Source organism: Ipomoea nil, unplaced genomic scaffold (assembly GCF_001879475.1).
Source record: "Ipomoea nil cultivar Tokyo-kokei standard unplaced genomic scaffold, Asagao_1.1 scaffold3025, whole genome shotgun sequence".
Lineage (NCBI taxonomy): Eukaryota > Viridiplantae > Streptophyta > Magnoliopsida > Solanales > Convolvulaceae > Ipomoea > Ipomoea nil.
In genome coordinates this window covers 441,657-466,264 of record NW_017619453.1, presented here as the reverse complement: position 1 = coordinate 466,264, position 24,608 = coordinate 441,657, and the positions used below count along the sequence as shown (strand labels likewise).

The following is a 24,608-nucleotide window of genomic DNA, read 5'->3' as shown; positions in this document are numbered from 1 at the left end:
GAGATTAAGGTCGAAACTAAATGCTGTTAACTAATGCTTAACGCGTGATCATTAATTATGCCGCCTACTTTTTTGTTAATATCAACCACAATAAAGCAATTTTAATAGAATTTAAATAGAATTCTATTAATTACATACTTCTAAAGAGACTGTTTAGATTAAACACTACTTCGAAAATATACATATCAAATCTGGATAAAATCAATATAAATACAATTATAATAAAGAAACTCAATGATCTAATGTCTGATCCCCATGCGTTTGGAAACTGTAAGGTCGCCCGCTTACATTCATAGTTCCAAGACACATCATAGATTTTGAATTGCAGTTCTCCATTCTATATAAACCGATCACTATGGAGACCTCCACTACCTATTCCACATTTGCTTCAGTTCGTATCACCTGTGAACCAGAGAAAAAGAAACAAATTATTTGCAAGATAAGCATGCCAATGTATGTAGCTGTGAAGGATATTGGTCCTCTTGATAGGGAGAAAGCAATCAGAGTAAAATGTGTGCGGTGTTACGAAATCTATGAAAAAGGCTCTACAGAGATTAAGAGTCGAGAAGTTTTGTTGTGTGATGCAGAGGTATGATCTTCCCTTTTTGATATTGTATTCTTCTGTTCACTGTAGATAGATATACCGCCACGTATTTACATGTCTCTAGCAATAATGGATTTCCTTATGGTAGGTTTTTGTTCTATTATTCAAAGCTTGTGTTGATTTTTAATGCCTTTGCTCTACTCAGTTATATGCTCTAGATTAATACATGCACTATAAACAGATTTATAGTCTCTTTTACAGAGATTTATTTTTCACCAAAATCTAGAGTATATACTGTTTTTTATCTAGACTGCTTAAGGTTATTCTTACTTTAAATCTAGAGTCTATACAGTTTTTTTGTCTACACTGTTTAAGGTTAATCTTATGCTAATGTTGCAGGCCTCTTTCATCCATTTGAACCTCCAAAGTAATGATGTCAAAAAATACAACAATGTTTTCCAAGAAGGGAAGCTGTATTCAGTCAAAAATTTTGTTGTTTTCACCCATTATTATATGTACAAAACTTGTGATCACAAATATATGATCAGGCTAAACTCTAAGACTCAGGTAAAGGCCATAAAATCCAAAGATTTCCCTACTAAGATGTTCCAGCTTAAAAGTTTTGACTCTTTGAAAGACCCTACTCAGGTGAATGACAAGGTGCTGTTTGGTAAGTAAGCTGTTTTTAATTTTGCTCATTTTGTCTACTGTGTAATATGTTTCTACTTCAAGACTTTTTGAATTCTACTCATGTTGTATACTGTCTAAGCTGTTTTTATTTCAAAAAGTTTTATTCTTCTATATTTGTGATGAAATAGATTTAATAGGCAGAGTTGTAGAGATCCATGCTCCTGTAGACAAAATAATAGGGGGTAGACCAGCCAAACTCCTAGACTTCAAAATGGCTGATAATGGGTAAGTTTCAATTTAAAAAATTGGTACCTATATTTCCAGAGATTATATTTTGTCTAACACACTTTGCTATAGGGGTAATTTCTTGCAGTGCACTGTGTGGGACTCTCATGTTGGTGCCATGCTACCATACTATGATTCAGGTCTTAAAGAACCATTAATTCTGGTTCTTCAGCTATGTCGGGCAAAGGTGGTCAATGGTAAGTTAATATACAGTATTATTCTTTCATTTATTTATATATTTCCATAGTTCATTGCCATCTAACATGCAAAATTAGGTGAAGTCAGAATAACTAGCTGCTATGATGCTACCCAACTCCATTTCAATGCATCTTTCCAAGAATTTGCTGATTTTAGGTCTCAGTAAGTGCCTGGATTTTTTTCCTAAATTATACATTTTATCAACTATTCTACTACACATGAATAAAAATTTGTGTTCACCTGTAGGTTAAATGCTTCAACCAGTCCTTTACGAAGTATAAGTACTGCAACAGTGCTGTCCCAATCCACATGCATTGATGATTTTACAAGTGGTGCCTTGACTGTAACTACAGTCAAGGAGCTATTGAAAAAGACAAAGGTTAGTCCCTATTTGTAATCAATGTAGTCTGTATAGATTTAATAACATATATTACATTACATAAGAAATAGTAACAAAGGAATCTATATACAATTGCAGAATGGTGAATTTTATGTACCTGCTGAAATTGTTGCAATTGACGGTTCTTTTGGATGGATGTACATATCTTGCATGTCCCCGGGATGTAACAGGAAACTTTTTAATGATGGGACTGATCTTGAATGTACAAGTTGTGATAAGAAATACAAACAGGGTATGGCCAGGTATCGTGTAAGAGTGATTGTCCTAGATAAAGGTCTTGGAGACGCTCCGTTCCTATTATGGGATAGGGAGTGTTCTGAATTGGTTGGTATCCCGGCACATATTCTGTACACAAAGTATAATAAGGTAAAAAACTGTCGCTTAATTGACACATCCATATAGACCTTTTTTTAGTTTCTTTTTTAATATTATGTTTTCTTAATGTTAGGTTTGTGACATCCCAAAAGAGTTGGAATCATTAGTCGGAATGAGAATGGTATTCAAGATATCATTAAAATTGGAGTACATGAAGGGATCTAATGCAGCATACACTGTTATGAAAGTTCTAAGGGATGAAGCCTTGGTGTCAGCATACTGTTCTAAACTCATTGAAGAACAAGACAAGGACTTGATATCAAGAATGATAGATGAGGACGAGGAGGAAGAAGATGAGTCTGATCAGGTTTTGTTTTCTATTCTACTAAAGTCAAATAACTAATCTCATTTCTTAACTTACTTTGACATATTTTACATTTAAGCTTATTTTAATATACAGGAAGCTTCAAATGGAGGGAATGAGGTCAACAGCCCATTACCTATGCAACAGTCTCAAAGCCTAGACCATGAAACGTTAGAGGCTAATGGTGTTAAGCGATCTCTTATGGACCAATTCTCCTCCTCTTGCAAGAAGGGCAAAACAGTTGCTGTTAAGCAAGAGAAGATTTAAGAGATCCTTTAAATGACAAACTGTTACCACATTTTTGTGGTTGTTCCTATTTTGAAGACAAACATTTGGCCAGTTTAATTGCACCAGTGTGCCCTGAACAATTTACTTTTAATTTGAATCTATGTTTGGACTGTTTGGAACTGTTATATTTACCTATACCTAGGACTTATCCTAAACACTTCTAATTATCTGTTTATTACCCTATACTGTTCTATATATTAAACTGTATGCAGGACAAGTAACCAAGGAAGAAAACACAAGTCACCAAGAAGAAAACACAAGTCACCAAGGAAGAAAGCATAAGTCACCAAGGAGGAAAACACAAGTCACCAAGGAAGAAAACACAAGTCACCAAGGAAGAAAACTGTAGACAACAAGGCAGAAAACACAAGTCACCCAAACACTCATGTAATTTAATTAGGGTTCTATGTAGTGTAATTAGGACTCTATGTAATGTAATTAGGACTGTATGTAATTACAATGCTAAATATGCAGATTTAGCTTTCAATATTGACAATCAGTTATAAAAAAGAGCCCTGCAAGCACTGTTAGTATATCAAGCAGTCATTTAGGCATCAAAAAAGTATAAGCAAACAGTCTTAAATTATGGGAGTATTCTGCATCTTTAAATAAAGATTGTTGTTAAAACACCCATGTCTATTTTAAAACACTTAAAAAATGTGGTAAAACACTTAGGACATTTTGTTAACACAGTAACACCTCACATAGATAATAAAACACTTCCTGACTTAAAGACCACAATTAAGCTGCTATGATAATAACAGATTTTCATAAAAAACATCATTTGACATACTCTAATTCAAAATGGACTAATTTGAACTGTGTGCACAATTTTGGTGATAAAAGTTCCACATATATAGGTTAAGTTCAAATTGTGCACTGGAAATTTGTATCCAGTGGAGTTTTGAAAATACAGTAACCAAAAATAAATGATTTTTTAAGAATAATGTGGTAAGTATAATTTAGTTTACATTATTGTAACTACATTTAAAATAGAACTATGTTTAATCTACAAATTAGAGGTGAATTAAAGAAAAAAAATATTCATGTGTATTGAAAAATCATAAACAGGGATATTTAAAATTTGGTTGAGACTGAGGAATTGCTTACATTAAAAAATGAAACTGCTGCTGTAAAAGTACATAATTACGTATAATGCCTATTTATAATGAACCCTAAATACACCATGTAGGAATAAAATTGTTTGCAATACACTACATATGTAATTGAATATTGAATAAATTACTCTATTTTAAACTTAGAACACAAAAGCTAAGTTTAAGGACAAAGAACTACTCATGTTTCGATCAGTAATCACCAATCATGTTCAGGTAATTCTCCTCAACCAATTCAAAAAATTTGTAAACAATTCGATGAAAAATGTAACTTCATCAATTGTGAACACATAAAAACAAAAATTCTGTCACAAAATAGAATAAACAAATAACAAATAAAACAAACTTAGTCCTAAAAAAATGATGCTTGGATGAAACATTGGCAGAGAATATGGATGAAACAAATAGCCCTTTATTTACTATACTCTTTAATCCTGTAAGTTGTTACCACATTGGCAGAGAATAAACGAAATGGCTATTTGTTAAACTAAGAGCCATGTAAAGTTTATAGACTGAAAAGCCACTAAGTTGTAGTTGAAATGGATTGGCATCAGAAGTGTTAATTCATCATTTGCCACACACTTAAAAAAACTGTTAGTCACAATTTATATAGAAAAATAAACACAAACTTAAAGCCAGGGGAACATGTATATTAAATTCTATAAAAACTACTTTCATTTGTTGGTTTCCAATAAAAAATGAAGAGTCATATCATTGCTTTTAATCATTCCTATTAAAGTGCAATCTTAAAGGCAATAAACCATATAACACCATAACCTATTTGAATCCAAGTATTTGTATTGGAAACCAAATACCAACAACCGAGTGGAACATACAAAATATCAACTCAAACATGAGGAAAATAGTGAAGTCTACAATAATTGGAAGCAAAAGGAAGCACATGATCGACAATAAAGGTACCATAAACACATATTCAAACTGTAGTTTATACTTTACCTGACTGTCTCAGTTAATTGCATAAATATCCTTGTTTTTTACCAAATCTTAGAGATTCAAGAATGCTTAGCTTCCAACCTTTGTAGTTTAGATATACAAAGAAAACCTGCAAATCTGCCATTTCAGCAGCGCAATGTTGTTAGTATATAATCTGAAACACATACTTGGTAGCAAATAATCCACTAAATCACTTATCTTTCATTGGATTGCGAAAAAATATACTGTAATTTCCATCTATGTCCATGAACTGTGTACGGTGTCTATAGTGTTCTATATCTACAATTACCACACAAAATTAGCTTTAATCTATAATCAAATACGAAATAAATTAGGGTGTTAAAGCTTACAGGCCTTAGATCGGATATAGTGGAATAGGTATGTCGTGAAGATCTAGATCATCGATCACCGTTGTAACCTTCAAAAAACTGCCATCCGACTATAAAAACGCAGATCGGAGAATACTACCATAGATCCTCTCACAACCACACCGCGGATCTGTAATTTGTGTTTCATTACTGTGGGTAATCTACTCTTAGCTTAGATGAACAGTTCCAGTCATTTTGAGATCTTCTACGAATTAACGAAGATCTACAAACTGGAATGGCAGACTCTTGGCTTGGAGTATCGGAATTGCGGTGGGTTTGTCTGAACATTGTGAGAGATAAGGGTGGGTAGTGTTCTCTAGATGCTAGCTCTAAGAAGGTTGCGGAGATGAGGGTTCAAGAAATGCCACCTAAGTGTAGAATACCCGATTTGGAAGTGAAGTTATGCAAACATATAGTGGGCCGGGTTTGGGCTTTTAATTTCTAATTGTTAAAATAAGCCTGGTATGATCTGTTGTGGTAGAATGGGCTTTTATTTTTTGGATAGCAATGGGCTTGGTCTGAAATAGTTAGAAGTTAAGGTATGCAAAAATTATTTTCCATGTTTAGTTTGTGGGTAGTGGTCCACAATATTGTGTGAACCATTGGTCCATGATGGTCTATTTTAAATTTGTGCACAATATGTTCAATTTTTTGTTATTTCTGTACTTAAGTTATATTATTTTTGGACATTATAATAAGAGATACTTTATTATGTCCCTTGAATCTTTTTAATGCAGAAAATGATGAGAATTCGCCTGTTATAAGCACTCACAACCGTATGGTGAAAAAAACTGCCACAAATTTAGCCACAAACTTAACACCACAACAAACAGGTACTTCAAATGCGACACCAAGAAGTTGTCTAACAACAGGTAAACGCTTTACACTTCTTGGATTTATATATCTGTATATCCTTCGGTATAATACACTATATAGAAATGTTTGTTGAACCTCCGAATTATTTTGTTGCAGTTAATCAAGATAATTTTAATATATGTATGAGTAGTTGTCACATGGAGTATACAAAAGCTAATAGCAACTCCAGACATTTTGTATTAGGCGGCAAATCTCCATATTTATCAAGTACAACAACACCTACATTGACCGGTTAGTTAATCTTGTGCATATAAATTGTATGTTATTTGTTTGGTATCAAAACTCTATTATTGACAAAACGATATACATTTAATTTGTCATAAAAGGTACAGTAACTAGGTCGGAGGTCAGACGGTCACCTCTACAGGATGTATCAAACGGTATGTATTTTCCCGTTTGTTTTAACTTTGTAATGTTAATTTTTAGGTGGTAGGACTCTAACTTATACTTTAAATAAGTTAGGTACAAGACAATGCAACAAGAGGCCATTCATGAATGATGGAAAAGACCATAGTCAAGATAATGAGGTCAATCGCGATTTGTTTCAAGATTTTGAAGAAGTATGCACTACTAATCGCATAACTCCGGTGCAAGAGGAATATAGTTGTGGTAAGTTCAATATCCACTAACATGTGTAAAAATATGTGTTTTACAATCTTAAGAGGCCATTGTATGTAGTTAGTTGTTTAACTACAGTTAGTTTTTTATTCTTATTTTAGAAGGTTGGTTGGAATTGAGCAGCAAACTATACAACATATTCCTAATGGTAATTGATTTATTATTACCTAGCTTCTGTCAATTAAAAATTTATTCAGTTGTACATTATTATTTAACTAACTAATGTATCCATGTAGTTGAATACAAAGATCTTGGGGATGCAAGTAACACCTGTCAACATTGTGGAGCTCTATTTTGGTACGACGAGCGGATCAACAAAACAGTTGTTTACGGCATGCCAAAATATTCAATGTGTTGCAACAGTGGTAAGATCAAATTGCCACCAACCATGAGGCCACCGAATGCAATTTACAATTTGTTTTTTGGAGAAGGAGAAAAAAACAAGCAATTCCTACAAAATATTAGAACATACAATAGCATGTTTTGCTTCACGTCCATGGGTGGTAAGATAGATCGGGGCGTGAACAAGAACGGTGGTCCACCTGTTTTCCGGATCAATGGCCAGAACTTCCATTACATTGGTAGTCTCCTGCCGGTAGACGGGAAAAGACCACATTTTGCACAGTTGTATATATATGATACTAATAATGAACTGAGTAATCGTATCAATTCTGTGAGGTACGTCCCTGTTATTTACTTCTAAATATAAGTTCTACAATATTTGTATCCAAATGAGTTTTTAGCAACTTCTAATCTTTTTTGTCGTATGCTAGGCAAGATGGTGACCAAAATGGCATCCATGTTGAGATTGTGAATGATATCCAACAAGTTTTGGATACCAGTAATGTATTAGTCAAGTCATTCCACATGGCACGATCTGAGCTGCAAAAGAATCCGCTTGCTGAGGTAAAAATTAAATTGCTAGGGAAGAGGTCAAAGGATGCAAGAACATACAATTTGCCGTAGGTTTCGGAAGTTGCAGCCTTAATTGTGGGTGACATTGATACAAATATTGGAGAACGTGACATTATGGTCGAAACCAAGAGCGGCCTATTGCAACGAATTAGTGAGTTGAATCCAGCATACCTCCCAATGCAATACCCTTTACTCTTTCCGTATGGTGAGGACGGATACAGGGAAGACATTCCCTTCTCTACATTAAAAGGAAACACAAGTGCTGGCCGTCAAAGGATAAGTCCTCGAGAATATTTTGCATACCGTATACAGTCAAGGTTATCTGAGGTATCTACTTTATTGCATTCAAAGAGGTTATTCCAACAATTTTTGGTAGATGCCTATACAATGGTTGAGTCAGGAAGGTTAATCTATATAAGGACACACCAAAAAAGTTTGAGGTGTGAATCGTATAATTGCTTGAATGATACATTAACACGCGGTGAAGTTGACCCCACTACTCAAGGAAAGAGGATAATATTGCCTTCAAGTTTTACAGGGGGTGCTAGATACATGATTCAAAATTATCAGGACGCTATGGCTATATGTAGATTGGTTGGATATCCAGATCTGTTTATCACATTCACCTGCAACCCCAAGTGGCCCGAGGTACAACGCTTCTTGAAGGATCGAAAGTTAAAAGCTGAAGATCGTCCTGACATAATATGTAGATTATTCAAAATGAAATTGGATGCTCTAATCTCAGATTTTCGGAAGAACAAGTTATTTGGGCCAGTGATGGGAGGTACGTAAATTACATGCCACTATTTAATTAAAACAGTTCATATAGATAAATGTTAGAATTTTTTTGCCATTCGTAATGTTTCTTTTTTTTTTTTACCAGTTATATATACCATAGAGTTTCAAAAAAGAGGTTTGCCGCATGCTCATATCCTGTTGTTTCTTGATAAAGTCAATGGACATCATAATGTTGACAATTTGGACAACATTATTTCCGCTGAGCTGCCTGATCAAGAAGCTGACGCAGAATACTTCAAAGCAGTTGAGGAGTTTATGATGCATGGACCTTGTGGGAAAGCCAGATTCAGATCTCCCTGTATGGCAAATGGTAAATGTACTAAACATTTTCCCAAAAAGTTTGTTAATTGCTCAACTTTTGATGAGGATGGCTATCCTATATATCGGAGAAGAGACAATGGTCGTTCTGTGACGCGCAATGGGATTGACTTGGATAATAGGTACGTGGTACCACACAATAGACATTTGTTGTTAAAGTATAGGGCTCATATTAATGTTGAATGGTGTAATCAGTCCCGTTCAATCAAATACCTATTCAAGTACGTGAACAAGGGTCATGACAGGGTAACAGCAGAGTTTTACAGAACCAGCAATGATCAAGATGGTGCACAAGTTCTGGATGAAATTAGTATGTACTATGATTGTAGGTACATATCTCCGTGTGAAGCATCGTGGCGGTTGTTCGGTTTTGATATACAGTTTAGGACACCATCAGTGGAACGATTAAGCTTTCACTTGCCGAACCAACAAAGTGTTGTTTTCGCAGATGATGACCCCGTTGATAACATACTCAGTCGGCCAACAATCTTGCAAAGCATGTTCCTAGAATGGTTCGAGGCAAATAAAAACTTCCCAGAAGCAAGAAAGTTGACATATGCTGAAATGCCAACAAAGTTTGTGTGGAAGAAAGATATTCGAAAATGGCAGCCTAGAAAAAGAGGATTCTCTATCGGTAGAGTTTTCTATGTGCCTCCTGGATCAGGGGAAATCTTTTATTTAAGGTGTCTGTTGAATAAGGTCAAAGGTCCGACAAGTTATTTAGATATAAAAACAGTGGATGGTGTCCAATATGATTCTTTTAGGGATGCGTGTTGTGCAAGAGGATTAGTAGATGCTGACAGGGAGTATGTTTATGCTATAGAAGAAGCAAGTCATTGGGCCACAGCTGTGAATCTTAGAAGATTATTTGTCACTCTCTTGATGACTAACTCAATAGCAAAACCAGAGGTGGTTTGGGAGGCTGCGTGGATTCATTTGTCAGATGATGCACAATTCAAGATTAGAGAACAATTGGGAAAGCCAGGTATTAAATTATTCAATTCTTACTCTTATAGTTCTATTTTACAACAAAAGTTTTACACGTAGTGTAAATAATATTGTCACAGATTGGATTATATCTGAAGATGAGAAGAAGAATTTTGCACTTACGGAGATTGAAATAATGCTTTCAGCTATGGGAAAAAGTTTGAAAGACTTTCCGGGGATGCCGATAGCCGATGTAGTTAATCACTGCAGAACAATCAATCGGTTGATACAGGAGGAATTGGCATATGATGCTACTGCAATGAAGGAAGAGAATGATGCTTTGGTGGATAAACTAACTGAAGAGCAAAGAACAATATATGACAATGTTTTGAAAGATGCTGAGAATAATCTTGGAGGACTATTTTTTGTTTATGGATATGGGGGAACGGGTAAAACATTCTTGTGGAGAGCATTATCTTCTGCTATAAGGTCAAAGGGTGAGATAGTACTGAATGTTGCATCAAGTGGCATAGCTTCCCTTCTATTACCAGGTGGTAGGACTGCACATTCAAGGTTTGCCATTCCGATCGCTGTTAATGAAGATTCAACCTGCAATATCAGCCAAAACAGTCCTTTGGCACACTTGATCGTGCAAAGCAGGTTGATCATTTGGGATGAGGCTCCAATGATGCATAAATTCTGTTTTGAAGCGTTGGACCGATCTATGAGAGATATAATGCGTGTCAAAAATCATAACAGCTTCGATATGCCTTTTGGTGGAAAAACAGTGGTGTTAGGTGGAGATTTCAGACAAATTCTACCAGTCATTCCAAAGGGCACCAGACAAGATATTGTGCGAGCAACTATAAATTCATCCTATCTTTGGAGAAGCTGTAAAGTTTTTAGGTTAACAAAAAATCTAAGGCTTAGATCTTTGAGATCAGATAGTGAAGTTCAAGAGATTGCTGATTTTGCAAAGTGGATTGCTAATATAGGTGATGGAACCATTGGTGATTCAATGGATGGAGAATCTGAGATACAGATTCCCGATCAATTTTTGCTCAGTTGTGGAGAGGATCCTATTGCTACAATTGTTGATAGCACTTTCCCTATGTTTCGCAGTGGCCACAGAGATAATGAGTACCTAAAAGATCGTGCCATACTTGCACCTACTTTGGATGTTGTAGATACAGTCAACGAATACATGAATGACTATAACAATGCTGAAGGAAGGACCTATATCAGTTGTGACTCCGTATGCAAATCTGATTCTAATGTTGACATGCTGGCGGACCTGCACACACCAGAGTTTTTAAATGGATTACGATGTTCGGGAGTTCCAAATCACTCATTGACTCTCAAAGTTGGCTCGCCAGTGATGCTGTTAAGAAATATTGATCACTCACTGGGGTTGTGCAATGGGACAAGGATGATTATTTCAAAGTTAGCGGATCATGTTTTAGAAGCTAAAATACTCTCCGGATCAAGTGCTGGTACGAAGGTCTTAATTCCAAGGATGTCCTTAACACCTTCGGATCCAAGATTGCCTTTTAAATTCCAAAGAAAGCAATTTCCGCTAATGTTGTCGTATGCCATGACAATAAATAAAAGCCAGGGCCAAACACTATCTAATGTGGGTTTGTTTTTGAAGAGGCCGGTTTTTAATCATGGTCAAATGTACGTAGCATTGTCAAGAGTTAGTAATCCTAACGGATTAAAAATACTTATCTCAGACGAAAATGTACAATAAAAAAATACGACTACAAATGTCGTATATAAAGAAGTATTCAATAATGTTTAATACATACTATATGTTTTGCAGAAGTATATATATATATATATATATTTTAAGGAATTAATTTATATTAGATGTTTTACATATATTGCCGTGCAACGCACGGGTGGAACTACTAGTTTAAGTAATAAGAGCAATAAAATGGGAAAATTATGATGTGGAACCGTATCCACCTTGCAAGGTGGACAAAGGTGGACACGGTTCCAAAACGGTTCATAATTAAAAAATTATGAACATATAGTTATATAATTATGAACATAGAGTTGTGAACATAATTATGAACATATAATACTGTAATTATGAATATAGAGATTCAATAATTGTGAATATGAAGTTAAAAAATTATGAATATATAGCTTTATAATTATGAACATATAGTTCAGTAATTATGAACATAGAGTTCTGTAATTGTGAATATAGAGTTCAATAATTATGAATATGAAGTTCAAAAATTATGAATATATAGCTTTATAATTATGAACATATAGTTCAGTAATTATGAACATAAAACTGTGTCCACATTGCAAGGTGGACATAGTTCCACAGCATAACGATTGAATAAAGTGACGTACATACTTTTCATCCACAATAATGAAATCATTGATTCTTTTTTAAATTTCCATTCGTTGTTGAGACAAATTGTTTTGAGAGTTTGTCAATGACAATTACTGTCAATAGATGATGACAATAAATAATTCAAAATAAAAGGTTACAATAGATATTATTATAATAATATAGTAAAAATTAACTTACAAATTTTTTTTTAGAAGTTTTTATGCATTGATAAAAGCATAATTGAAATATTAAATTTTGTTCTCAATAATCAAAAGAAGATTAATTAGACGAAAAAAAAAACTGAACTTAAATTAATTATTTTTTTAATGAAAGAAAATCAAATGATTATCAAAGTTCCTGATTTATAATCATTGAATGCTGAAATTGCACCGTGACACTTGAAAAAACAAAAGCAATGCGTTTTTACTCGTTAATTAAGTTATGCACCAGTTTCGTTAATTAATTAAACTCGTTTAAGCAAGTGTAAATAATAACTGCAGAAAGCATAAAGTAATCTAAAAACACAAAGAAATTGTTACGCAGTTCGGAGCTCCTTCTCCTACGTCTTCGGGGCAACCCACGTCTGCCCAATCCACTATAGATGTTCGCCAAAAGGAGTATTACAAGAGGTAAATATAGATGGCCTCCAGCCTTTACCACTACCACTCTTTCTAACACCTATCAGGACTGACACACGAATACCCGAACAATCTTCACAAGATACTTCAGCAGTACCACATACTAGTCATGTAGTACATATTAAATATTCTTAAAGATTAAAAATGGAACATATAAAAATATGAAGCTTTGTAAATTAGATGTGTGCTCAGAATTTTAATCTCCAAAAATCAGCAATGTCTTCTTTCGAATAGCACCCTTTTATAGCAGATGTTGAGCCTTGTTTGTGATCCTTAATCATAGCCTTTACTTGGTTCGAATAATTCATAGCCACACATTTTTGTCTCTTTGAAAGCTTCATGCGCTGACTTCATATATCATTGCATACTGTCCACTCACTTTGACATCACATGGTCCAAAATAATTCTAACAAATCTAATTAACTATTTAATTAAAACTAATAAAATCACTTACAAAATAAAATAGCCAATAAGGTTTTACCGTGTAAATAATTTTACACTTACAATCTCCCCGTTTGGCTTTATTTGGTAAAACTTGAGTATCAAATACTTTGGGCAAAAATCAATTTAATTTTATTTATAGCCCTTAGTATAGGTACTGAACAAGACACAAAGGTATAATAATAACATATAACAATTTAAGTTCTTTTTGGACCATTTGTGAATAGTGTACCTGATTAGAATTCTTCAAGCCTGGATCACACACAGTAGAATTGAATTCATAGCGAATTCATAGCATACCACATCATAAATCAACTTGTTCATGCGAGTAGAGCATAAAACGAAACATCCATTCAACTTGTTAGGTGCACCAAACAAAACTACTACTCCCCCTAACAAATATAGTCCAATTATTTCCATAATGATTTAACAGAAAAACTTCCAAAAAATATAACCACTGCCAAATACTTCATCATAGTCCTATGACTTCCATAACAATTCAACACTTCCAAAAATATAACCACTGCCAAATATTTCATCATAGTCCTATGACTTCCATAATAATCCAACACTTCCAAAAGATCCAAAAGTATCCAAAAATACCCCCCCTTACTCCAAAAACTCCCCCTTTTTGCCAAATAAATGACAAAGGAAGGTGAACATCATAATAGTGGATTAGTTTTACTGTGCAGACGGGGTGCCCGAAACTGAGCCGTCAGCAGCATCATCAGTATCAGATATCATACACCAAGAAGATAAAGCCTTATAAGCAATCACATCCAAAATATTCCTCATAAATAATCTCATCAAGTAGATAATCCAAGAAGAATCCAAATAAGGTGATGATTATAAAATGAGACCCCAGAGATTATGATGAGCCAAATAAAACGATAACCCAACAAGATAATCCAAAAAACTGATAGAGTCCAGTAAGAGAATCCATATATACCCAAGAAAACCAATATAACAAAAAATACTCAATAAATACACAAATGGAATTTGTTCATAAGAGATTAAGAAGAACTCCCCCTCAAAATGTACATCGTGATTGTTTCCTTTGACAAAAAATTTCACATTAGCTTGAAGCTGTAATTTGGACTCCATAATAAGTTACGGAGTATTTGCTTTGTTTGAACCTGCAGAAGATTTTTTTTAAAAAAAAAAAAAGAAAAAAAAAGAAAAAAAAAAGAGAGCTCTAGAGCCATGCACACGCAACTTGCAAACAACTCAGCAAAACACATAAGAAAGAAAAAATTCAGTAATTTTCAATTCGAGTCAAACAGATTAGCAAATAAAACAGTAAGCACATTCATGTAAAGCAAGCCAAAGATTCAAAATAAATCAAATTCAGACATAGACACATATAAACCAAATTTAGGCACAGATTTAGACCAGATATCACAGAAAACACACAAATAAACAATTTAGGCACAGATAGCGCAGGAAACACATGAATAAACACAAATACGGTCATGACCGGACCAAACAAACCACAATCACATAAACATAAAGTAACACAAGAGAATAAACACATTAATCAAATTGCACCAAATTAAACGAACAAAAAGGAACACTTTAATCCATGCAAATTAAACGAGCACTTTAAAGAGTAACCCAGGCAAATTAAATGTAAAAAGGACATGTAGTGAACATACAAGAACAACTAATAACCAAACATAAAGAGTAACCCAGGAAAATTGAACGAACACTTTAAAGATAAAAATTAAACGAACAAGTAAAGAGAACGAATCCAGAATGATCAAATGTACCTGATGTGTGAATAGATTCAGAGATACACACATATAGAAGATGGAATGGATAATTCATGTTCAATTTTAAAGTCACTCACATAAAATAAAAGACAAAATTCATCTTAGGCACATTTAAAAAACAAAGAAAAAAAATATAAATGGCAAACGAAGACTGCGAAAGAAGATTGCCAGTAAAAAAAATGTAACACATTAGGATTCTCAAACTCGGGTATTGAGGTAATACCAATTAAAGGAGAGGAGTTAGAGTGTGTACCAACTTCCTTAGTGTTTGAAGCCTTCAAAGTACTGAGGAATTATTATTCGTTAAAGTCTTCTTCCTTCGTAAGTTTTGCGGGACCCCTTTGATTTTGAGCCGGATGGAACTGGTACAGTTGGTGATTCAGTGAGGGCTCGTGACCGAGTGAGTCTGGGTGGAAGAGTGGAACCCCTCCTTTGATGCTTACGGTCAGATTGAGTTTCCACATCATCTAAATGAGACACCTTCCTCTTTTATGCAGTACCTGAAACAGACAGTTTCTCCTTTCCCTTTCGGGAAGTTTTAGACAGAGGTACAGTGATAATGGGAACCGAGTCTTGGGTAGGTGAAACAGAAATGGGCGCATGTTCAGATTGAGTTTTAGAAGCAGAAATAGTAATGGGGATTGAAAAGGCTGAACAAGACACGGGTAGAACAGAATCAGAGAAATGCTGGGCAATATTGCGAATAGCAAAGGTAGAAGGCAAGGAATTCACCAAATCAGACAAGGCTACTAAATTTTCAGTACTTCTAGGTAAATTGTGAGTTAAAGAATCATATGGATTACCAAGTAAAGGCAGATTTTGTACGCCAAAATTATCATGAGATACGGTAGACACAAATTGATCAGGCAAAGAAACACTAAAATCAATTTTTCTAGAGGAAGATAGATAGGGCACAGAGTTTAAAGAAGCAGAAGAGACGAGAAATACCACATTGTGAGAAGATGCGAGAGACACAGGTTCGGGTAGAGGAGAAACCGGAGCAGCGGCTGTCACAGGTGGGATTGTCCAGGGTGTAGCGGTGATGTGCCGAGCCAGTGCAAGCATTTGTCTATGTTCTTTGGCTGTGAGCCCTTCAAGGAGAAATACATCCGATTTATAGTGGCAAGAATCCTATCCGTAGCTTCAGGAGATAAGGGAGAAATGACATTAATTATCTTGCGAAAAAGAGTTGCCCTTTCGGATTGAGATACGAAGGAAAGAAAAGGATTTTCCATTTGAGAAGCTTTAGGGAATAACAATGGTGGAAGATGATGGGTTGGAGAGGATGATGGTGATGATCTCGGCTTAGTGGAGACAAAGAGGAAACAAAGTAATAAATGTGTGATGTGATGTTTCCTTTGAAAAGGCGTGTGGATTTGATGGCTACAAGACATAGATGTGAATATTAAAAGGTAGGTAGTTGAGTGTAAGTAGGAGAAGATGTTGGTGTTTGACTTGAATGGGTCTTCTAGGAGTAACATGAAACGTGAAATAAGATAAGCTTATAAGAGAGAACAAAACGGCCAATTAAGTTCGAAGGTTATGTCAACAACAGTTTTGTCCCTGCAAGACATACTTACGTAACACAAAAAATAAACTGTTAGATTACAAAAAAGAAAATTAAAAAAGCACCTGCTTGAGGGAATTAGACAGTAAGAGTGCCTACGCCAGTCACCTGACCTTTGACACCGTCACCAAAGGTAACTTCACCTTTACTGGTATTTACGTAGTTCAGGAATTTGACATTTCCTGTCTTGTGACGGGAATATCCGCTGTCAAAGTACCATTTCTCTTCTCTTCCTGCACTTTTAGAGTGAAATGAAACAAACGAAATATAATCAGTCTTTTTAACCAAAATTTGTTTTGTGAACGGTTGTATGTTCTTGTGCCTGAACTTCTCGATCCTTTGATCCTTGTAGAAATAGTAGCATTCAGGTCTGGTATGACCTCGTAACCTGCAATAGTGGCAAACGGGATTATATAGTTTATAATGTATCTTATTTGCGCTTAGTGTACCATAGGAGCGTTTCCTTGTGCTGGACTCAGGGATGTCTTCTGGATCAGGTCCAGATGCTTTGACAAATACTATCTTATCTTTGGAGTTACTTCCAGTGAAGCCCAAACCAAATTTTGCAGAAGATTTCCTGCCGGAATCAAGAATCTTATCAAGTGTTGAAGTGGTATCCATCATTTGGATTTGGCGTTTGTAGGTGCTGAGCTCCTGTTTCAATGTCTGTACTTCTTGCTGGAGTTTTTCTTCTCGGTCGACTGCCTCCTTCAGTAGTACATTGCCAGTTTGTACTTTGTTTTGTAGTTTTTCTTCTCGATCAGCTGCTTCTTTAAGTAGAACATTCCTATCAGCTACTTGAGTTTGATATACTTTACTAGCATTGGTTACAATCTCTATCTCACTAGCTAATTTGCAGTTTACTTTTCGTAGGGCTTCCCATTTCGGATACAACTTATTAAACTCAGCTTCAAAAGATAAAGTATTTAGTTCCAAGTCTTATGCGGAGACATATTCACCACCCTCTGAGTCAGCTTCTTCAACAGATTCTGAACAGCCAGTAACACGTGCCGTAAATGCAACAAAGTTACCCGAGATTTCTTCGACATCCGATCCAGTTGTATCAACGTCAGGCTCGTCATCACTCCAGGTAATGGCGGACATAGATTTTTTGCGTCGAAGGTAGGTAGCACACTCAACTTGTACATGTCCAAAGCCTTTGCACTCATAACACTTGATTCCTTTATTGTTGGATCTTTCTTTGGACTGTCCTGGACGTGAGACAGACTGTTTGAAGTTTGACGCCCCTGTCCTAGGCGCAGTTTTGGATGACGTTGCCCCCCTTTGTGAATTTTTGTTGCGTGTGTTTTTGGATACCTGTTTCAAAATTTTGGAAAACTGTTTAGTCAAGAATACAACTGTATCATCACTAGTTTCATCTGAATCGGATACAACATTATTTTCTTCAGCAGCAAATGCAACATTTTTTTGTTTTTTTGTATGATTAGTTAAGATTTCCATTTCATATGTTTTAAGATTTCCCATTAAATGAGTGACCGATTTATTCTCCCAGCCATCATGCTCTTGGATAGCCGTGACTTTCATTCTGAACCTCGGGGGTAAGGATCTCAGTATTTTCTTAACAAGCTTTGCTTGCGAGAATGGTTCACCAATGACCATAGCGCGATTCGCCAGATCCTGTATGCGTGTGTGAAAGTCGATGATTGACTCATCCTCGTTCATGCGAAGCTCTTCGAATTCTGACTGGACCAGTTGCAGTTTTGACTGTTTTACCGATGTCGTTCCTTCGTAAGTAGACTCAAGAGCCTCCCAAGCACCTTTAGCTGAAGGAATACCTGCAACAATAGAGAACTGGCTTTCATGCATAAGAGAATAAATTGTGTCTAAAGCCTTATCATTGTTTCCAACGTTGGTTATCTCTGTTTGAGTCCACTCAGTCTCAAGCTTAGCTATTTCTGTTCGGTCAGTGCTGGAACTGGGTTTGGTGGGATGTGTCCAACCTGCCACCACAGACCGTCACACGGCTTCACCTTGAGCTTTTAGATGCGTACGGGTGCGAGCCTTCCAATATGCATAGTTGTCGCCTGTCAACTGGGGAATGACTTTAGTACGATCCATTCTGTAACACTTAACACCCCGAAAGATCAAACAAATAAGCAATAAACAGATAAATAAAAATAGCCGCTGAAGAAATGAATTCAAGATGCACGGATTCGCCAGATCGATAGACTAATAGATTAAGTCTACAGGCTCTGATACCAATTGAAATTGCACCGTGACACTTGAAAAAACAAAAGCAATGTGTTTTTACTCGTTAATTAAGTTATGCACCAGTTTCGTTAATTAATTAAACTCGTTTAAGCAAGTGTAAATAATAACTGCAGAAAGCATAAAGTAACCTAAAAACACAAAGAAATTGTTACGCAGTTCGGAGCCCCTTTTCCTACATCTGCGGGGCAACCCACGTCTGCCCAATCCACTATAGATGTTCACCAAAAGGAGTATTACAAGAGGTAAATATAGATGGCCTCCAGCCTTTACCACTACCACTCTTTCTAACACCTATCAAGACTAACACACGAATACCCGAACAATCTTCACAAGATACTTCAGCAGTACCACGTACTAGTCATGTAGTACAGCTTAAATATTCTTAAAGATTAAAAATGGAACATATAAAAATATGAAGCTTTGTAAATCAGATGTGTGCTCAGAATTTTAATCTCCAAAAATCAGCAATGTCTTCTTTCGAACAGCACCCTTTTATAGCAGATGTTGAGCCTTGTTTGTGATCCTTAATCATAGCCTTTACTTGGTTTGAATAATTCATAGCCACACATTTTTGTCTCTTTGAAAGCTTCATGCGCTGACTTCATATATCATTGCATACTGTCCACTCACTTTGACATCACATGGTCCAAAATAATTCTAACAAATCTAATTAACTATTTAATTAAAACTAATAAAATCACTTACAAAATAAAATAGCCAATAAGGTTTTACCATGTAAATAATTTTACACTTACAAATTCTATGTATTTAGTCGGGCTAATTATTTGACCAAAGTTTATGTTAAATTTTATATTTTATTATTTTTTTAATACATTTTAACATATTCGTAGTATATGCTTAACAATTATGCTAACTCTAATTGGAATGAGGTTCGAACCTAAGACCTTTCTTATAGAAATTAATGAATATAAGTTAAGAATAATAAATAGTTAACGGAATATTCTGTTAATAAAGTTTATACTAACGGAATTTAAGGTTATTTAAGGAAAGAAAATAATATAATAAAGGGTAAATAAGGAAAATTATTAAAAATACTAAAATCAAAATACTATGAACCATTCATTTTAAGAAACAAGTAGTACCGACATTTTTTTTATTCTAGTTAAGGGCCTAACATTATTGGCTCTTATTAGAATTATATTATATTAAATTATTATTATTATTATAGATACTGTGTAATAATATGAATAAGATGGATGTGACACGCATTTTTTTTATTTAAATTTTCATTGATTTAAGCTGTTGATATAGATTTGATCAATAGTTCAGATCTAAATCCATTTTTCACTTGGGAATATCTCCGCACCAGAACTCATATATATATATATATATATATATATATATATATATATATATATATATATATATAATTCTAATAAGAACGAATAATGTTAGGCCCTGGAACAAAAAAAAATGTCGGTAGTATTGTTTCTTAAAATGAATGGTTCATATTATTTTGATTTTAGTATTTTTTTAAATGATTTTCCTTATTTACCCTCTATTATATTATTTTTTCCCTTAAATAACCTAAATTCCGTTAGTATAAACTTCAGTAACGGAAATATTCTGTTAACTATTTATTATTTTTAACTTACTCATTAATTTCTATAAGCAAGGTCTTAGGTTCAAACCCATCCCAATTAGAGTTGGCATAATTGTTAAACATATACTACGGATATGTTAAAATATATTTTTAAAAATATATAATATAAAATTTAACATAAACTTTGTTCAAATAATTAGTCCGGCTAAATACAAAACATTCAAAGTTAAGCATCAAAGATTATATATCAAGAACTTTAAAAACCATTTGATTTTTATGCATTTAAAACAAAATTAGATTAAGTTTTTTTTTTGTTTAATTAATCTTCTTTTAATTATTTAGATCAGAACAAAACTTAATATTTCAATTATACTTTTGCATTATTAGTATGATTTAGGTCGTTATGGTATTAATATTTTTTGTATGTATTTTTATAATTGTACAATTGTACATTACTTTACAAATATCATACTATTATTTTTTTATCGGACAAAATTGTTCTTACATCATTGTCAGGCATGCACGACCTAACTACAAAGTTGTTGATCATAAATACAATTACATCTGGACTCTAAAACGGTAGGATCATTTTCTAATGAATTGACAATGTTGACATCCCACTGCTCCAATTGAACAAGTTTACACATCAGAATTTTATCAATGCATGAAAACTTCTAAAGAAATTTGTAAGTTTTTTTGAATGCAACGAAATTTGTAAGTTAATTTTTACTATATCATTATAACAATATCTATTATAATTATATGTTTTGAATTATTTATTATCATTCTCTATTGACAGGAATTGTAACAATTGTCATTGACAAACTCTCAAAACAATTTGTCTCAACAACGAATGTAAATTAAAAAAAAATCAATGATTTCATTATTGTTGATGAAAAGTATGTACGCCACTTTATTACTCTTATTAAATTAAATAAAGTAGTAGCTACAACAAAAAATAATAATATGCATTTAATTAATTTAGAATTAGATGTCTATAATTCCTTTATTTAAAAAAAAAAAAGAGTAAATTTCAATTTTGGTCATGTGAGTATAGAGGTCTTGTTAATTGCAATCCACGACTTTTAAAATTGTTAATTTAGTACCTTAACTATTCAATTTTTATCAATTTTGGTTACTCCGGCCAAATTATCGGCAAAAAGTGACCGAAAAATGTTAATGGATTAAACAAGGGTAATTTTGTCTTTTCATCTTTTTTCTATCTTCTCCGACGATTACATTTGTTATCTCAAGATTTTCCGGTGATCGTTTCTCCTATGTTCCCCTAATTGCTAATGCTGTGTTTTTTTTTTTTTTTTTTTTTTTTTCAATCCTAAAAGCTAAATAAAACTCTCTTTGTAAATGTACTTCTTTGTGCTTTGTGCATATGGGACGCTGAAGAACAAAGAGTTCGTCGAAGGCGTGAATAAGCACCTTCAGGCTGCAGCTACGCCAACAAAATAAAGTCGTCCTTCTTCGCAACACTATTCTTCATCATCTCCATTTTGTTTCTCCAACAAATCTCCTTCGCAGACACCCAAAAAGGTGAAATCGAGAAGGTCTGCACGCGAAGGTCTGTTCTTATCGAGTCATCTAAGCTCCAGCCCATTCTTTCCGGCAAGAAGTACATAGAAATTTCCGGAGAGGGGGAGATGAAGGACGTCGGCGGCAACTTGATTGCAGCAGTCAAACCCTGTGATTTGATACTGTTTCAGTGGAGAAGAACGAGAAGAAGAGGTGAAAAGACAAAATTGCCATCATTATTTAACCCATTAACATTTTTCGGTCACTTTTCGCCGGTAATTTGGTCAAAGTGACCCAAATTGATAAAAATTAAATAGTCAAGGTACTAAATTAACATTTTTAAAACTCGTGGATTACAATTAACAAGACCCCAATAATTACAGGACCAAAATTGAAATTTACTCAATATAAAAATTATTCATTATAAAAAATTTAAAAAGATATATAATTTCATTAGTTAAAGCTTCCTACACCATAATCTCATTGCACAATGAATCCGTCTATGCTACCACCAGTAACTCAATTGCACATGACACACTACCAATAAAAAAAGAAAAAAAAAAAAGAAAAGAGGACATGTATTGAAGAAGAAGACAATGACAATGCTACCCAAAATAGAATTAAGAAGAATTAGAGAAATTTAAACCAAAAGTAGTATTTATTTAGACTATCGTTTTTAGACTAATTATTTAGACTAGCGTTATTACAAAGTTGCAAACATTTATTTTAGTGACAATAAAATCAATATCTCATATATTATCTTGCATTTATATACTTTAAAGGGAAAAGGGTCAAATAGGCCCTCAAACTTTACCTAAAAAGTCAATTAAGTCCCTAAACATTTTAATGGTGCAATTAAACCTATCAACATATCATTTTAGTGCAATCAAGCCCAAAAACTAATTAGTGACCTGCTATTACAGGTCACTAAGTTTCAGTCAACATTCCGGCAACCTCCAACTAACTCCGGTGATATTTCCAGCAACAATTCAACCTACAACCGTGTGTGTGTGTGTGTGTGTATATATATATATATATATATATATATATATATATATATATATATATATATATATATATATATATATATATATATATAGCTGCCTTCCTGTGTGCATATGATTTGGATCTCCACCTATTTCTAAATCCTAACATGGCAGCAAGCAACAGAGGTGATGACGAGATGTCCGACGACGGCAAGAAATTAAAACTCCAGTGGTGACACGGAAACAACAACCTGCTCCTCCCTTGAAATGATCAAGATGTATTCGCCAAGGTATTTGTGCAATACTAAAGGAGGGGCATTGTGTAGCGTCCCCGTCGACGGCAACTTCCGGCCAGAGAACGAAAATGATTAAATCTTCCACCACTGCAAGATATTCTAATATTCTGGACGACGACGACCGTAATATATATATATATATATATATATATATATATATATATATATATATATATATATATATATATATATATATATATATATATATATATATATATATATATATGTTGGTTTTAGGTTTTTTGGGCCCATGGAGGTCCAACAAAAGGGAAAAGAATTGAAAGTGGAAAAAGGGTTTCTCTATTCTCTGGGTCTGGACTCGCCTGCCTCTTACATTCACGGAGGGGCCTTTATATAGCAGGCCCTCCATTAAACCGAGTTAAGAACACATTAAAGAGTCCTTAAGTGCTAATTATGCTTTAAGGCCGTTGGGTGCCGTTACTGGGCCGGCCAACGGCTCTTTTTAGCCTTTGAACGGCTCATTGGTCGAGCCCTTTAAATGCCACTATAAATGTCGCACAATGGCTCTCGCCGAGTCCTCACTCTGCCCTGGGCCTGGGCCGCCTCCTGGACTCGGCCCAGGCCTCCGTCAGGCCCTGCCGCTGGTCCAAACTCTCACCCACTGGGCCGTGCTTTACTCGTTCTGGGCTCTTCCCTCCTTCTTGGATTTCATCTTTTGGGCTTGCTCTTCTTGGGCCGGGGTCCATACCCCATCAACTAGTCCCTCACTTTCTCATATCCGGTCTTCTAACTCGGGTATAGGAAAGTAGCAATATCTCTTCCTTTTAGTCAGCGAATCTTCTATTTAATTGTCCGAGTAACGCCCAGATTCTTCGCAATTTTGCCTGATTCACCGGAGCCGTTTAGATTCCACCCCTCTCTCTGGGGAGCTTATAAATAACACTCTGGTATTTTCCATCTTCCATCACCTCCTCCTGATCAACCATGGGTCGGTCCCCTATGAAAGGAAAGAAGATAGACTTTGGGTCGCCTCATCGCCCCCTTCCTTCTAAGAGGTCGAGATCGGAGAAGGAAGACAAGAAGAAGTCCCGTCGTCCCTTCTCCAGAAGGCATCATGTCGACGCCACTTCTTCTGTCTCTCAGCCATCGACTGAGGCTCCGTCTCCTGTGGCAAATATTCCGTCTTTAGTTGACCCCCCACCTCCGACTGTAGCTCGTGTCACCGCTCAGGACGGATCATTCGTGGAGGTGGCGGTCCCAGAGCAACTGGCCTTCAGAATGACTTTCACCATTCCCCTTGATGACTTGGACGGGCCGGCGACTGATCTTATGACTGATGCCGACTTCGCCCGCTATCTTGAACT

The 24,608-nt window shown here is 35.0% G+C and overlaps 2 protein-coding genes across 2 annotated transcripts; one reads left to right on the top strand and one right to left on the bottom strand.

The window, feature by feature from the left end:
- Window positions 1-372: 372 nt before the first annotated feature.
- On the bottom strand, window positions 373-2,455 carry LOC109163400. Its single transcript, XM_019312142.1, has 4 exons — window positions 2,450-2,455; window positions 2,155-2,321; window positions 1,898-2,018; window positions 373-402 (listed from the first exon to the last, which is right to left on the bottom strand). Exons 1-4 carry the CDS (start codon window positions 2,453-2,455, stop codon window positions 373-375), a joined length of 324 nt encoding a protein of 107 aa, XP_019167687.1.
- Window positions 2,456-7,451: 4,996 nt separating this feature from the next.
- On the top strand, window positions 7,452-14,111 carry LOC109163399. The gene is made up of 7 exons (XM_019312141.1): window positions 7,452-7,633; window positions 7,729-7,861; window positions 7,922-8,197; window positions 8,441-8,654; window positions 8,823-9,971; window positions 10,054-11,406; window positions 14,035-14,111. Exons 1-7 carry the CDS (start codon window positions 7,452-7,454, stop codon window positions 14,109-14,111), a joined length of 3,384 nt encoding a protein of 1,127 aa, XP_019167686.1.
- Window positions 14,112-24,608: the final 10,497 nt, after the last annotated feature.

Excerpts from the sequence above, each read along its gene's own strand:
- LOC109163400 (XM_019312142.1), bottom strand. Across the intron at positions 2,019-2,154 it reads AATTGCAACAATTTCAGCAG|CTCCTTGACTGTAGTTACAG; the intron begins GTACATAAAATT and ends CTTTTTCAATAG. Across the intron at positions 403-1,897 it reads TTGAAGCATTTAACCTACAG|GTGATACGAACTGAAGCAAA; the intron begins GTGAACACAAAT and ends TCTGGTTCACAG.
- LOC109163399 (XM_019312141.1), top strand. The coding sequence starts at position 7,452 with ATGGGTGGTAAGATAGATCGGGGCGTGAACAAGAACGGTGGTCCACCT. Across the intron at positions 8,655-8,822 it reads ATTTGGGCCAGTGATGGGAG|TCAATGGACATCATAATGTT; the intron begins GTACGTAAATTA and ends TTCTTGATAAAG. Across the intron at positions 9,972-10,053 it reads AGAACAATTGGGAAAGCCAG|ATTGGATTATATCTGAAGAT; the intron begins GTATTAAATTAT and ends ATATTGTCACAG.